Here is a 13,922-nt window from a genome sequence, read left to right as displayed (position 1 = left end):
CTATACAATATATAGAAACTTTACAAGTTTAATAATATACTATTCCATTCTAAAATACTAATAAACATCTCCCCCATAGGTAAGAAGTGAAAAGGATGGTGTTCATTAGGGAACTTGTGGGTGTTCATGATGGGGTAAGAAGTAAAAATGATGGTGTTCATTAGGGAACTTGTGGGTGTTCATGTTAGGCACATGGCTTTAGGTGGAGGGTTGGCCTCCCTATCCTCCCATAACACTTTGAGTATGGAAAAGATTAAATTTTGTTGCGTGAGGTTTCATGTCGCTCTGGGTCTCGAGGGTGGTGGCAAGTATCTGAATGTTATGGAGGGTGGCAGCAGTATTCGTTGTGCATTCTGCGTATGCGCGAGTATTGTTTTATGTGGTGCAGGCATTGTAGGAAGAAGCAGGAGTTGCAGAGGTTCCCCTATCCGAGCAAGGGGATGACATCGCCATCAACATTTCCTCACCTGCTTTCAGGTGTGCATTGTTGTTAATTACCGAATTCGACTTAAGCACTGTGAGTGTGTAAGGAAAACGAGGTATGGTTGTTTGTTTGGGGTGATATTCTGCTGTTTTTGTTTCATCTTGTGCAGTTTTAGTTTGTGTTGGGTGGGAACTAGTTTTTTCTGGAATAGGCGAGTAGTAGTGGTCTTCTTCGGTCCATTTACAGGCTTGTGTGTTGTTGGGTGGATCCACTGGAGCGACAATCTCGAACTCTGGTTAGTGGGACTCACGAGTGGCCGCTTCACGGGAACTACATATTTCTAACTCGTGGTGGGTGGTTGTTTTGTGTACAGTGTGTTCTTGGCATGGTGGTGTGGAGGTTCAGTAGGCGCTGGTGGTGTGTACTTCTATGCAGGAATTTCGGGCAGTATTGGGCGGGTGGTCCTTTGTTCATTCCAGAGGTTTTGGGAAGCCAACCATGCAACCTATTCCCTACTTGGGATATTCATGCAGGCCAATTCAAGCAGTTCTAGCACAAACATGTTGAGGTCTAGGCACAAGATGGTGAGTGGCAGCGGTAGCCCGGTTCAAGGTGGTCGGAGCAGTGGTGGGTTGATTCACGCGCATCGGGGTGCAGAGGAGGTGGGCGGTCAGGGCACTCTGAATGCATAGGCCCTATTGCTCAGGGTGGTAGGTGTGGGGGCTCGGAGTTGGGTCAAGGTGGCCACATTTCTCCTATCGAGTAGCGAGGGGGCTTGACTCGTCATGGTGTTTATGGCCGTCGTGTGCTGACAGGTCATGGTGGTCATGGTCAACAACAGGTTTGTTGTGTTGAGTGATGTTGGAACTTGATTTAGTCAATTCTAGAGCCTCTAGAGACTTCAGAGGGTGTTTGACAGGAGGAGCATATTGAATTGATAGCAACTTTGAACAAAATGCATTACTTCTAGTGCCATGTCCGGGAGTGTGTAGTGGTGGTCTAGCGAGGCCAGAATTTGTTATTGGAGAAGGTTGAGAAGTTGGAGGTCTGGATGTTTGGATGTCCCATTTCAAGGTGCATGTCCAATGCTCCTTTCATCCTGCGTTGCCTCCTGGAATAGCTCTTGACAACCCATCCTTTCATCCTCCGACGCCTTCTGGAATAGCTTTGGACAACCCAATCTCCAGCACTTTTGATGACTAGCAAGGATAGAAGCGTTTTATATGTTCTGTTCATCCATTTGTGCCTAAGGCTTCTTAAGTTGTAGATTATGTCTCTTTATGGTTTTCGATTTCATTGTCATATTCTTTCAGCGGTAGTCAACAGACCTGGTGGGGGTGAGACTACTTGCATTTTTCTTCTGAAATACCTCTGTAACCATGAATAAATTATTTTTTTACAAAAATAAATAAATAAATACAAATAAACATCTTGCTTAGTCATTAGCATATTCAAACGTGTAAGACTTTGAAATCCCATGCACCATAGGATCCTTAGATGCACCATAGTACGACTACTCTTTGGGAATAAACTCACTCAATGATAAGTTTTTAAATTTTATTTGAAAAACACATTAAAATAATAAAAATTAAGGTATATCACTTAAATATCCCAAGATGCACCCTAGCACAGCAATAAACTCAAACTCACTTAATGATAAATTTTTACATTTCATTTGAAAAACACATTAATATAATAAAAATTAAATAAGTTATATTACTTAAATGTATATTTAATTGTAACAATTCAAATTTTAAAATTGGAAATTAACCATGTAACTATGCATTTTTGTTTAATTATGTTAATATGTATGTTCATTTCAAAATTTTAATTTAAATATCAATAATTATTAGGTGGATGGTAAGAATATAATCTCTATAAAATATTCTTAATAATATACACAAATAAAAGGCTGAAATTTATTTTCAAAGTAGTTGCGCTTTTCTGTCCTTTTAATTAAATTCATTAATTAAAAAAATGCCATATATGTCAGATGGATTGAGTTGTGGTATTTTTGGGCATGTGGTAATGATAAACCATGATATTATAACAAAGTCTATATGTAGATTAATAATCTCCATAATAAAGTAGGTTATTGTAAAGAAATCTTGTTACATGTGTTTTTTTAAATGTATATATGTTCAATTTTTTTTTAAATGTATACATGTTTAAATTATATATTAATTTTTTATTGTATCAATAATAATTATTATTTTAAATAAAGTTATAATTTACTTAATTATTACTTATTTTTTAAAATGTATATATACTTGAATTATATAGTGATTTTTTAATCTAATTTTAGTAATTATTATTATTTTAAATAAAATTTTAATATATATATATATATATTTCTATGTTTATTATGAATTCATATTTATTAGCATTTATCAATCATTCAATTTATATGATTACACAAATAATATAAATAATTATAAATTTCTATTTACTAAATACAAAAAATTTAACCAAAAGATTTTAAAATTAAAAATAACTTATATAATTAAAAAAACTTTTTAATCATAAAAATAATCACAATTTTTTATTCCTAAAATAGTTGGAGAAGAGTCACTCTTACCCTCGTTAAAAAGTTGAGGAATTTAATAACCATTTTTCACAATGAAACTTGAAAATTTTAACATTCATCTTTCTCTACGTTGTTTTCCATATAGACATGATTATTAGTTTGATAAATACATTCTCTTTTACTCTAAAAGCTGCTACCCACTTTGCCATGCTCATCAAAGTAATCAACACTTTAAAATCTGGTACCTCTTTCCCATGTAAACATGCTAACATGCTTATTAAAGTGAAGAATCAACATACAGCATTATCGTTGAAGCCAGTAGAATTACATAATCACAGAAATACATACTTCATCACCGCAACAATCGAACTTGACTGAGTGCGAAAACCAACCGCCCCAACCAACACATCATACTCTCTCACGTGCAAAGTCATCAAAACGTTTTACTTTTTATTTGATTGAAACATGTAACGGTGTCGTGGCATGATTTTAGTTCTAGAAGATCTAGCTCTGAAAAAAAGCGATGACGCTATCATAGAGCTTCTCCTTGACATCAATGGCGACGAGGAAGTCCAGATGGGCAAATTTGGGCTTGAAAACATATTTGTATCCCTCTCTCAACTCACGCTTCAGTTTTTCCACGTCTCGTAGGTCTGCAAGAGGGTCTGCACCTCCAGAAGCGAGGAACAAGTTTTGGGTGGGCACTTTGGACAGATCATATGCCGGAGGATAGATGGAATTATACCTCTGATTGTTCTCTGCAGCTCCATAATCATATTTTTGAAACTTGTTTGCTCTATACACTACATGCACCCATGGCAACCAACATGTTTAATAATCAAATACAAAACTGATTTTTAATTATATATATATATATATATATATATATAACAAATAACATTATTTGGTGTGATGTTTCGAACTATTTAACATGATTCATCTAAAAAATATAATGAAATATATATATAGTTACTACTTACATTGAGCTAAATGAATCAAGTTCTTCGCTGAGGTAGCCTCTGAAGTCTCATACATCCCACTTCTAGAAATGTTAAGGCAGCAGTCCACTTCAAGAGTTTTATGGTTTGGATTTGAGGAAAGTAATGAAGGTTGTTAGTCCACTTCAAGGGTTTTATGGTTTGGATTTGAGGAAAGTAATGAAGGTTGTTATTAGTATTCTGCTGGTACTATTACATCAGATTTAATTACAAATTAATTACTATGTCTTATATATTTTTAATATACTAATTATTAATCAAGTACTTGAACTAAGATTTTTTTGACATTTTTTTTTCTATTAAACATTAATACCTGTAAAAGTAGACGAAAGACTATTAATACACAGCACATTTTCTCTGCCACATATAAGATCAATAATTTGCTGTCCTGTTACCGGCCTGTAACAAAAAAAATTCAAACAAAAATTTTAGAAATTTTAGCTTTTTCTTTGTTCTAGTTGAAATGAACTGTTTTAAGAATATTCTAGAATATGGTGCAAAGCAGCTTAACTCGTCAATTATTTAATCTAGTTCTTATAATCCTATTTCAAAATCTGGGATCAACATAAAATTCCAGAATCCTAGATAAATTTGGAATTCCAAAATCTGCAATCAAAAAATACTAAACTTTTCTATACTCACGTTTTTGAGCTAATCGCATAGATTCTGAAGTCTTCAAGTAGCTGCCATGATGAACCAGATAGATGAGAATAAGAAAAAGAGAGTTTAATAGAAACACAGAGTTAGAAGGGACTGCTATCAGGATTCACCTGGCCCACATTTAGAACGTTTCCAGCAACTGCTATCGGTGAAAACATATGAGAGTCATAAGCAACTGGAGCCAATAATGCCACTTTGTCCACAATATCCACTAAAAGCCCTTCAGTTAAAGCAGCCAGGGCGCATTGAGCTCCCTGAAAATTGTTCCAGGCCAAATGCTTTAGCAAACAATGAGCTTATTATTCTGTTAAAAAACTAGTTCATTATCTGGTCCTCGCAAGCTATAAATAAAGTTATAATAACTACCTGAGAGTGGCCGATGAGATGAACTTTTCGGTTTGTAATGTTGTGCACTAGGTACATCATGCTGGGAAGGTCAAAGGCTGCCAATTCATCCAAGCTCCAATCCCAGTATGCCTGAGGAGTTGATTATCCATATATCATTAGAATGACATATCACAGCATCCAGAAACCATGTATTTTTCACTGGCTGTACCTACTAAATTTTCCAGAAATTCATAGCGTAGGGATAAATCATATGGACATCTATTTAGAATATTATTATTATTACGTTTTTATTTTTTATTTTTATTTTATATATTTAATGGTTATCCTGGTATGGATTGCAGATATGGAAAAATTTTAAAATTGGATTTACAGATGTGAGGTCAAAAAATTAACAGGCCTTATTAATTGTATTCTAAAATACTTTCGAAATTTATTTTCAAGCTAATTTCTAAGATCAATAAATTCAGAATAATACATAATTTATGCATATAGATAAAAAAATTAATAATCATTGTAGTCAAATTGTAAGTATCACTTCATGCTAGATTAATTACGGAGCTTGATTTTGAGAGTGTGAATATTTCTTGTTATCTTAATTACTAATCTTGATCATGAGAGTGTGAATGAGATTCAAAAAATTAACGTATTTTTATCTCTGCATTCTAACTATTAAACCACTCTAGAAACAAGAGTGAGATAAAACAAATTAAGCTATTCCTATAAGCTGCTTTACAACCGCTGACCTTGATCCAGAGATTGTCAAGGGACAGGAGTGAGATTCAAGTTAATCTCTAAAATTAATAAATCCAAAATAATATGCTCAACCCACCCTCAAACCACCTCAAACCTCCCCTAACCAAAATTAACCCACTCAACCCACCCTCAAACCACCTCAAACCACCCCTAACCAAAATTAACCCACCCTCAAACCACCTCAAACCACCCCTATCCCTTGCATTCCAACCACTCACCTTGATCATGAGAGTGTCCAGAAGATCAGAGTGTACGGAGGTCCTAGTGACATTCAAGTTAATTTCTAAGATTAACAAATCTAAAATAATATGTTCAACCAACCCATGACCTAGAAACAAATATTTTAATTATAGAGACTAAACTAACCCTTCAAACACTTATTCACATTGTTACTGGATAGCAGAAAGATATATGAACCATGGTGATATACCTTATCTAGTTCAGTCAAGTATTCATGGCCATAGCTGTAACTCGTGGTGCGAGCATTCCCAATCCAAACATCATAGCCTGCATCTGCCAGAACAAACGCAGGGGACACATTGGCTTGATCAGGGGGATTCACCACCCATGAGATTCCACTCTGCCATACAAACAAAACAGACAGAGCTAAAAGGTTTGTGTTAGATAACTAATAAACTTAAACAACGATTCTGCATGCGGAAAGAACTGAAAAGAATCACTGAAACTTAATGCCGAGGGATACGAGTTACCTCGAGCCATTGGTGATGTTTGATGAAGGCCACAGTCCACTTGCCTGCTACGTCTTCAGCACTCCACCTTCAATCCAAGCAAAAGAAAAAGAACACAAGAATTCTGAAGGCACTTCCGAGCTCTGCTATCTCAGCTAGATGGTGTAGAACTGAAGGGGGTTGAGATAGGAGCTTGGGGACCAAACAGATGAACATATAGCTAAGCTTCCATCAAGCTTCTAAATGCTATGTGTTAGAAAAACCACAAATCAAGGTAGAGATGAGATCAAAGTAATGGACCACTTTAGTAGCTCCCAATTATTAATTTAGTAATTGCAGTTGATTTTCTTAACTTAAGGAAACTACTGCAGTTGGTTTCCATAAGTTAAGAAAAGCTGCAACTCCATAAATCAAGGTAGCTTTTGTGTTAAATTAATGGAGCTTAACATTCTCTCACTTGGTCCATACTTCCAAACTTAATGTCTCAACTTAAAAACCATTGATAATCTGTATTAAGTAATAGATACATGAATCATGGCGATAAGTCCTCTAATGACGAGTATTACCTTCCATGTATTACTATTCATTTATTCTTATTATAATTTATGTGGCAACAATTTCTTAATGAATAAACCCTATGTTTATTCTTGGTCCTTCTTAAATGAATTTTCTCAAATCAACTTAAGGTGCACATAATATGAGAAAAAACATCACAATAATTAAGAATTTCATTAACATTGTCCATACAATGAAAAAACTGCGTAATGGAACCAAGTCCCATATTCAATACATGATCCTTGAAATTAACTGTGGCATGCCCTTAATCAAAGGATCATTGATCATTAACTCAGTGCTGACATGCTCAATGACCACTTTATTTTCTTTAACACGTTCCCTTATAGCTAAAAACTTAATGTCGATGTGTTTATTTCGACTCCCACTTTTTTAGCCATAAAACCAGCAGCTGAATTATCACAATATATTCTCAATGGCTTAGATATAGAATCCATAATTCTAAGCCCAGAAATGAAATTCTTAAGCCATACACCATGTAAAGCAGCCTCAAACAGGATATACATAAGCATGTAGTCTTTGGTCCCTTGAAGGTACCTCATTACTTTCTTTGCAGCTCTCCAGTGGTCTAAACCTGGATCACTCTGACATCGTCCCAACATTCCTACATTAGGCTTCCGACAGTAGAAGCATATGGAATGTTCTTCATTTGTTCCCTTTCTAAGTCGTTCTTCGGGCATTGGTTCAAATTGAACCTATCACCCTTCACAATGGGAGCTACACTTGGTGAACAATCCTTCATCTGAAATCTCTCTAAAATTTTATTAATATAGGTTTCCTGGGACAGACCCAAGATGCCTCGAAATCTGTCTCTATGGATCTTAATGCCAATGACATAAGATGCTTCACCTATATCCTTCATATCAAAACTTTTAGAGAGGAATTGTCTCACCTCATGTTGCAAACCCTTATCATTGGTTGCTAGCAAAAAGGTCATCCATATGTAAAACAAGAAAACAAATTTTATTCCCACTAACCTTCAGGTATATACATTGATCCATAATGTTTCCTACAAAACCAGAAGAAGAAATTACATTATGGAATTTCAAATACCATTGGGAGGATGCTTGTTTTAAACCATACAATGACTTCTTGAGCTTGCAAACCAATTGCTCACCATGACTAGAGGGGAATCAATGAAGATGTGTTATTCATGAAGAAGTGTTATCAATCATTAATGAAGAAGTGTTATTAATCATCATCTTTTAGTGCCAGTGTGAACATGCATTGAATCATATGTGACATTGTTTTGCAGTAAAGACCATTAGACAAAATACCATTCCCTACATAATCAGATTTATAGAATAGACTGAAAGATTTTTTTTTTTTTTGAAAATTTTAAGGAATATCCAAAAGGTACAAGTCTTGAAACTGAGATCAAGTTTCTAGAAAAACTTGGAACATAACAGGTCTTTTCTAACTCCTAAACAAAACCACTACTTAAAGTTAAATAACATGTTCCTATAGCTTCCACATGCGAGCCCATCTTATTTCCTGATAAGATGCTTTGCTCACTTCCCACTGGCTTCCTTTGGTTTTGCAAACCTTTGCAAGGAATTCGAAATGTGAATTGTTGATCCAGAATCAATCCACCATGTGTTAATATTAACATTAACCATATCAGATTCACAACAAACAAATGAGATTACTTCCTCAAGTTCGGGAATGTCAGAACGAATTTCAGAGAAATTTGCAGGTTGTACTACTGCATCATCAAAATAAAGAATCACATGCTTATGTTGAGGCTTAATAAACTTTCATGTTTTACCAATGTAAAACATGCTAAAAAGAATTGAATCAAATGACATAAAAATTGCTTGTGGGCTAAATTTTCAATTCAAACAGATTCAATAAATCTTTATGGACTTTCATGTTTTACCAATGTAAAACATGCTAAAAAGAATTGAATCAAATGACATGAAAATTGCCTGTGGGCTAAATTTTCAATTCAAGCAGATTCAATAAAACTTTTATGAACTTTCATGTTTTACCAATGTAAAACATGCTAAAAAGAATTGAATCAAATGACATGAAAATTGCCTGTGGGATAAATTTTCAATTCAAACAGATTCAATAAAACTTTATGATAAAACTTATTAATTCATAACTATTGTGGGTAGGTTATGAAATTTTATCCTAATTAATCACATAAATATAATAAAAATTCCTGTGGGATAAAATTTATTATATTCAGTGTAATTAATTACAATTTAATGTCTAAATAATCTTTATGTGATCTTGCCAATCAATATATAATTTTATTTAATTAAAGATGTTGTGGCTACTCTCTAATTAATTAAAATTACATGGATCACTAGACATTAATTTAGTTGCATAAACAAAACTTAACCAGAGAGAAAAATAATGTTTACTGAAAGGAGTAAGTCAAAATGACATTTTAATAAACTCCCTATAACTGTAATAATTCTCCAGCAAATTCAAAAGTAGGTTAAAGCAGTCAGTATGACTACAAATTGATTGTTCAATTTATAAACTTAACCCGGAGATTGACTCACAAAATTAATTTTCAACAATGCTAAATCTGAACTTTATGCGAACTGAATGCCCAAATGAGAAATAAACCATTTCTTATTTCTCTTTAATTACAAATGTTCATAAATGTAAGTTCAATGTAATGTAATCAATTTACTTTGCATTTTGCATTGTTGATTTTATATAGTTTATCCAAATTAACTATATAAATAAAAATAACATATACCATAACAATCTTTAACATACATATAAACCGTTATGGTATATAATCAAAGGGTAATACCATGTGTTATAAACAAAATCCAACGTTAAACAAATACGTGGCATGGTATATGATATAACCATATTATATGGTTTGTTACCTCCACCCAAAATTATCAAATAACATAAAATGATCTTAAAATATGAATGTGATTGCAGATGCCAAGAACCTGAGTTAATGGTATATGCCTATTCACGCTAGGATGGACTGATGCCACAGTCTTTTCAATGCGGCTTCCACCATGCAAAAATTTTGAGTCACTAACACGTTTGGCTTTACTTCCCTCAAATATATATATATATATATATATATATATACTAGTGAATACGTCACTATAAATGAGCTAGCATGTTATTGAATGGCTAGTATAAGGGAACGTATACAACTACCTAGTATCATCGATCCAAATTCTATAAAATATCGAACATGGTATCGTGCATGACAAAATATCAAAACAGTATGTTTAACGAACTATAAGATAGGATGTTGACATCATCTATCAAAATGTGCTAAAGAGCACCGAGCACTGCGTTCTTCAGACCCCTCGCATATTAAAACAACCATGAGTATGTAAACTACATATAATACATTTCTCTTTCTACATGGGCAAGTCACCCATCATTTCGGTCCCCGTTTGAAAGAATCACATGTATATCATATAACTTGTATGTTTAGATCAACATACAACTCACAACAACATCTTTAAAACAAATTTTCATCATAACAACTAACAATTCTACCCACATCTATTTCTGGTCGGAAATTATGGAAACTATAGCACTAATTTTCAACTTCGACAAACATATCATATATGTGTCTGATGTGTTGTGCGTGTAAAGTTCGATGTTCTATTTCTGGTCAGAAATTTCCAAATTAAATGAACTTGGACAAAGATTTTATACACGTATGCACATCTGAAGGTTACTGTTCAAGGAAATCAAGCAGTAACAGAGAACTAAAGGTAACAACAATTCCCATCTCAAAGGAGAAACATATGATTGTGAAAAACTAACATACCCGGAAAGTTCTGCAAATATGATCGATTTCTAAAGCAAATTGATTTCATTCGCCGTAGTGGCCACAGGATCGAGTATCCGGCTCAAAAATTGGTACGACATCTTCCATTGTCTTCAGTGTTAAGCATGGGCGTGAGACAGCAAATCCAAATGCCACAACTAATGTTATGGCAGAAACAGTAGCTCCTCCAAATGGTGGGTATATTTCCAGGCTTGCGTACAATAGAAATTAATAGAAACATTTCCAGGCTTGCGTACAATAGAAATTAATAGAAACAACCATTGGATTAGCACCAAAAACTGTTTTTTCCCGAATTTAAATGCATAGATAAAGATGGCGCATTGGCCTGCAGCTCAGTTGAGGAGGTCTTGAGTTCGATACTATCCCATCTAATTTGCATACGTCCTCATGTTAGCAACAGAAAAGGCATGTAGCACATCATCAAGGTCTGGGGTTCGATACTTTCTCCCATCTAATTTTTTAATACGCATTTCATGTCAACAACAGAAAAACCGGCGTGGGTTCGATTGATTCCTATTCAGTTTATTTTTAAGAACGTCTCTCGTGCATAGACCAGCAACAGAAAACGATAAACAAATATATCATCTTATTTACCAACGTAACCTTGTTATTAGAAGTGAGCAAAATCACATTATTAATGTCATTATAATCTCTGCCTCTTTATCTCATGAATTTACCAGATCAAACATCTTTAAAGAAAGCTTACAGCTCTATTTAACGGTGCGCTCTAAAGAATCGAAAGCATATGCGGAAAAGACTGTTATGCTTAATAGGCCATGCCCAGAAATAAGAATTCGTTTCTTGGCCAACACACAGCAAGGCAGAGGTAAAAGGGCTCTGATACCAACTGTTAGATAACTAATAAACTTAAACAACGATTCTGCATGCGGAAAGAACTGAAAAGAATCACTGAAACTTAATGACGAGGGATACGAGTTACCTCCAGCCATTGGTGATGTTTGATGAAGGCCACAGTCCACTTGCCTGCTACGTCTTCAGCACTCCAGCTTCAATCCAAGCAAAAGAAAAAGAACACAAGAATTCTGAAGGCACTTCCGAGCTCTGCTATCTCAGCTAGATGGTGTAGAACTGAAGGGGGTTGAGATAGGAGCTTGGGGACCAAACAGATGAACATATAGCTAAGCTTCCATCAAGCTTCTAAATGCTATGTGTTAGAAAAACCACAAATCAAAGTAGAGATGAGATCAAAGTAATGGACCACTTTAGTAGCTCCCAATTATTAATTTAGTAATTGCAGTTGATTTTCTTAACTTAAGGAAACTACTGCAGTTGGTTTCCATAAGTTAAGAAAAGCTGCAACTCCATAAATCAAAGTAGCTTTTGTGTTAAATTAATGGAGCTTAACAGTTTGGTCACATAGTGTTCATTGCAGATTTTTAGAATAATGGACTTTTTTTCCTGATATCTGAATTCTAAAATATTTTCAGAATATGCAATCTCGGTTAAAAATGCCCATATCAAATCAATTAATACTTACAGTTAAAATGCCATGGTTCAAGAAAATGGGACTCTTTCGATTGGATTTAGATGGGAATGCCCGATAATAGATCCTCTGAACTCCCAACCGAAAGCCATCTACAGTTGTAGTCTGCTACAAATACAATAATTGTTTTTTCAACTAAAGAAACTGTGCAATAAATACAATAATTATCCTCAGAAAACCAGAGAAACCAAAGAAACCATTTAATTTAAGCTGCATAATATCAATGTGAATTCACTGTGTCCATTAATTTTATACCTTGTATTCTTTGGCAACCATATTTAGAATAATAAGGTTGCACGAGTGTGGCGCAGAAACGGCCTGGCTCCTGCGCTCCGCTGACAAAGAAGGTATTTGAATTGAAACCAATACAGAAAAGTAAACCAAATATCATTTTCCACGCCTCCATAAATGCCAGCCCACCAGAAGAACAGTGAAAGGCTGCACTTCTCATAGATGCTCTCAGATCTGTGTTCATAGAAATCACAAATCCTTTTTATGTAAACAACTTCAAGATAATTTTAATTTGAAACCACACAAAGGCACTGTGCCAGTGTCCCACCTTGTAACTATAACGTCCAGGAGATTGGCTCCCAACAGACCAAGGTGATTCACCCTACTCTGGCCATTGCAGAGATGGTGCACAAAGCAAATGTATGTTGTCTTTTATAATTGACTCTTCACATATTTGCATATTTATTTTTAGTTTAATCTATTTATTTAATAAATAAATAAATAAATATATATATATATATAAAATAAGGGAAAAACAAATTCAAAGAATTTTCAATTATTAATATTGTATCATTTATATATTTAGTTTTTCTTTCATGGTCATAAAATATGACACGTTATCCTAATTTAGGATGTTAATTCTTATGACATGGAAAGCATTAGGTAGGAAGTCTTGTAATCTTATAAACAAACTACAAATACAAATATAATCATTGGTGGGTGTTTTTGATGTTTTAAATATTTGATATATTTAGAAATGTAGGTCAAAAATATTTCATAAAAATGTAGGTTAAAATACTAATGTTTTTAATTTATTTTTTTTAACTATTTACAAATATAACTATTGATTGATGTTTTTGATTTTTTAAATATTCCATATATTTAAAGATATATATATAAATATTTCATAAAAATGTATGTCAAAAAGATTTTATAGAAATGTACTTTAAAATATTGATGTTTTTTATCTTTTAAGTATTTACAAATATAATCATTGATTGATGTTTTTTTTTTCTCAAGTATTTACAAATATAATCATTGATTGATGTTTTTGACTTTTTAAATATTCGATATATTTAAAAATATATATACAAATATTTCATAAATATGTATGTCAAAAAGATTCTATAGAAATGTATGTGAAAATATAGATGTTTTTTATTTTTAAGTATTTACAAATATAACTATTGGTTGATGTTTTTGATTTTATTGATGTTTCTTGTTTTTTAAGTATTTGCAAATATAACCATTGATTGATGTTTTTCATTTTTTAAATATTTGATATATTTAAAAATATATATACAAATATTTCATAAAAATGTATGTCAAAATGATTTCATCGAAATGTATGTTAAATTATTGATGTTTTTTTTATTTTTGAAGTATTTAATATATTTAAAAAGAATGTATATAAATATTTCA

The 13,922-nt window shown here is 33.4% G+C and overlaps 1 protein-coding gene across 1 annotated transcript; it reads right to left on the bottom strand.

Annotated features, from left to right (window-relative positions):
- Positions 1 to 3,409: 3,409 nt before the first annotated feature.
- On the bottom strand, positions 3,410 to 12,720 carry LOC149143777 (triacylglycerol lipase 2-like). Its single transcript, XM_089451937.1, has 9 exons — positions 12,525 to 12,720; positions 12,352 to 12,413; positions 6,141 to 6,290; positions 4,976 to 5,086; positions 4,720 to 4,863; positions 4,592 to 4,632; positions 4,263 to 4,348; positions 3,932 to 4,018; positions 3,410 to 3,754 (listed from the first exon to the last, which is right to left on the bottom strand). The coding sequence occupies exons 1-9, from the start codon at positions 12,718 to 12,720 to the stop codon at positions 3,456 to 3,458; spliced, it is 1,176 nt and encodes a 391-aa protein (XP_089308063.1). The 3' UTR covers positions 3,410 to 3,455.
- Positions 12,721 to 13,922: the final 1,202 nt, after the last annotated feature.

Source organism: Pinus tabuliformis, chromosome X (genome assembly GCF_031772625.1).
Source record: "Pinus tabuliformis cultivar Carrire ecotype Pingquan chromosome X, CPIR1, whole genome shotgun sequence".
Classification (NCBI taxonomy): Eukaryota; Viridiplantae; Streptophyta; class Pinopsida; order Pinales; family Pinaceae; genus Pinus; species Pinus tabuliformis.
This window is presented reverse-complemented; position numbering and strand designations above follow the sequence as displayed.

What these genes read in the sequence shown, in the direction of transcription:
- LOC149143777 (XM_089451937.1), bottom strand. Translation starts at nt 12,720, where the DNA reads ATGAGAAGTGCAGCCTTTCACTGTTCTTCTGGTGGGCTGGCATTTATG. An exon ending in TGGTTGCCAAAGAATACAAG is followed by an intron (nt 12,414 to 12,524) that starts GTATAAAATTAA and finishes TTTATTGCACAG; the next exon opens with TTTCTTTAGTTGAAAAAACA. An exon ending in ACTTGACTGAACTAGATAAG is followed by an intron (nt 5,087 to 6,140) that starts GTATATCACCAT and finishes TCAACTCCTCAG; the next exon opens with GCATACTGGGATTGGAGCTT.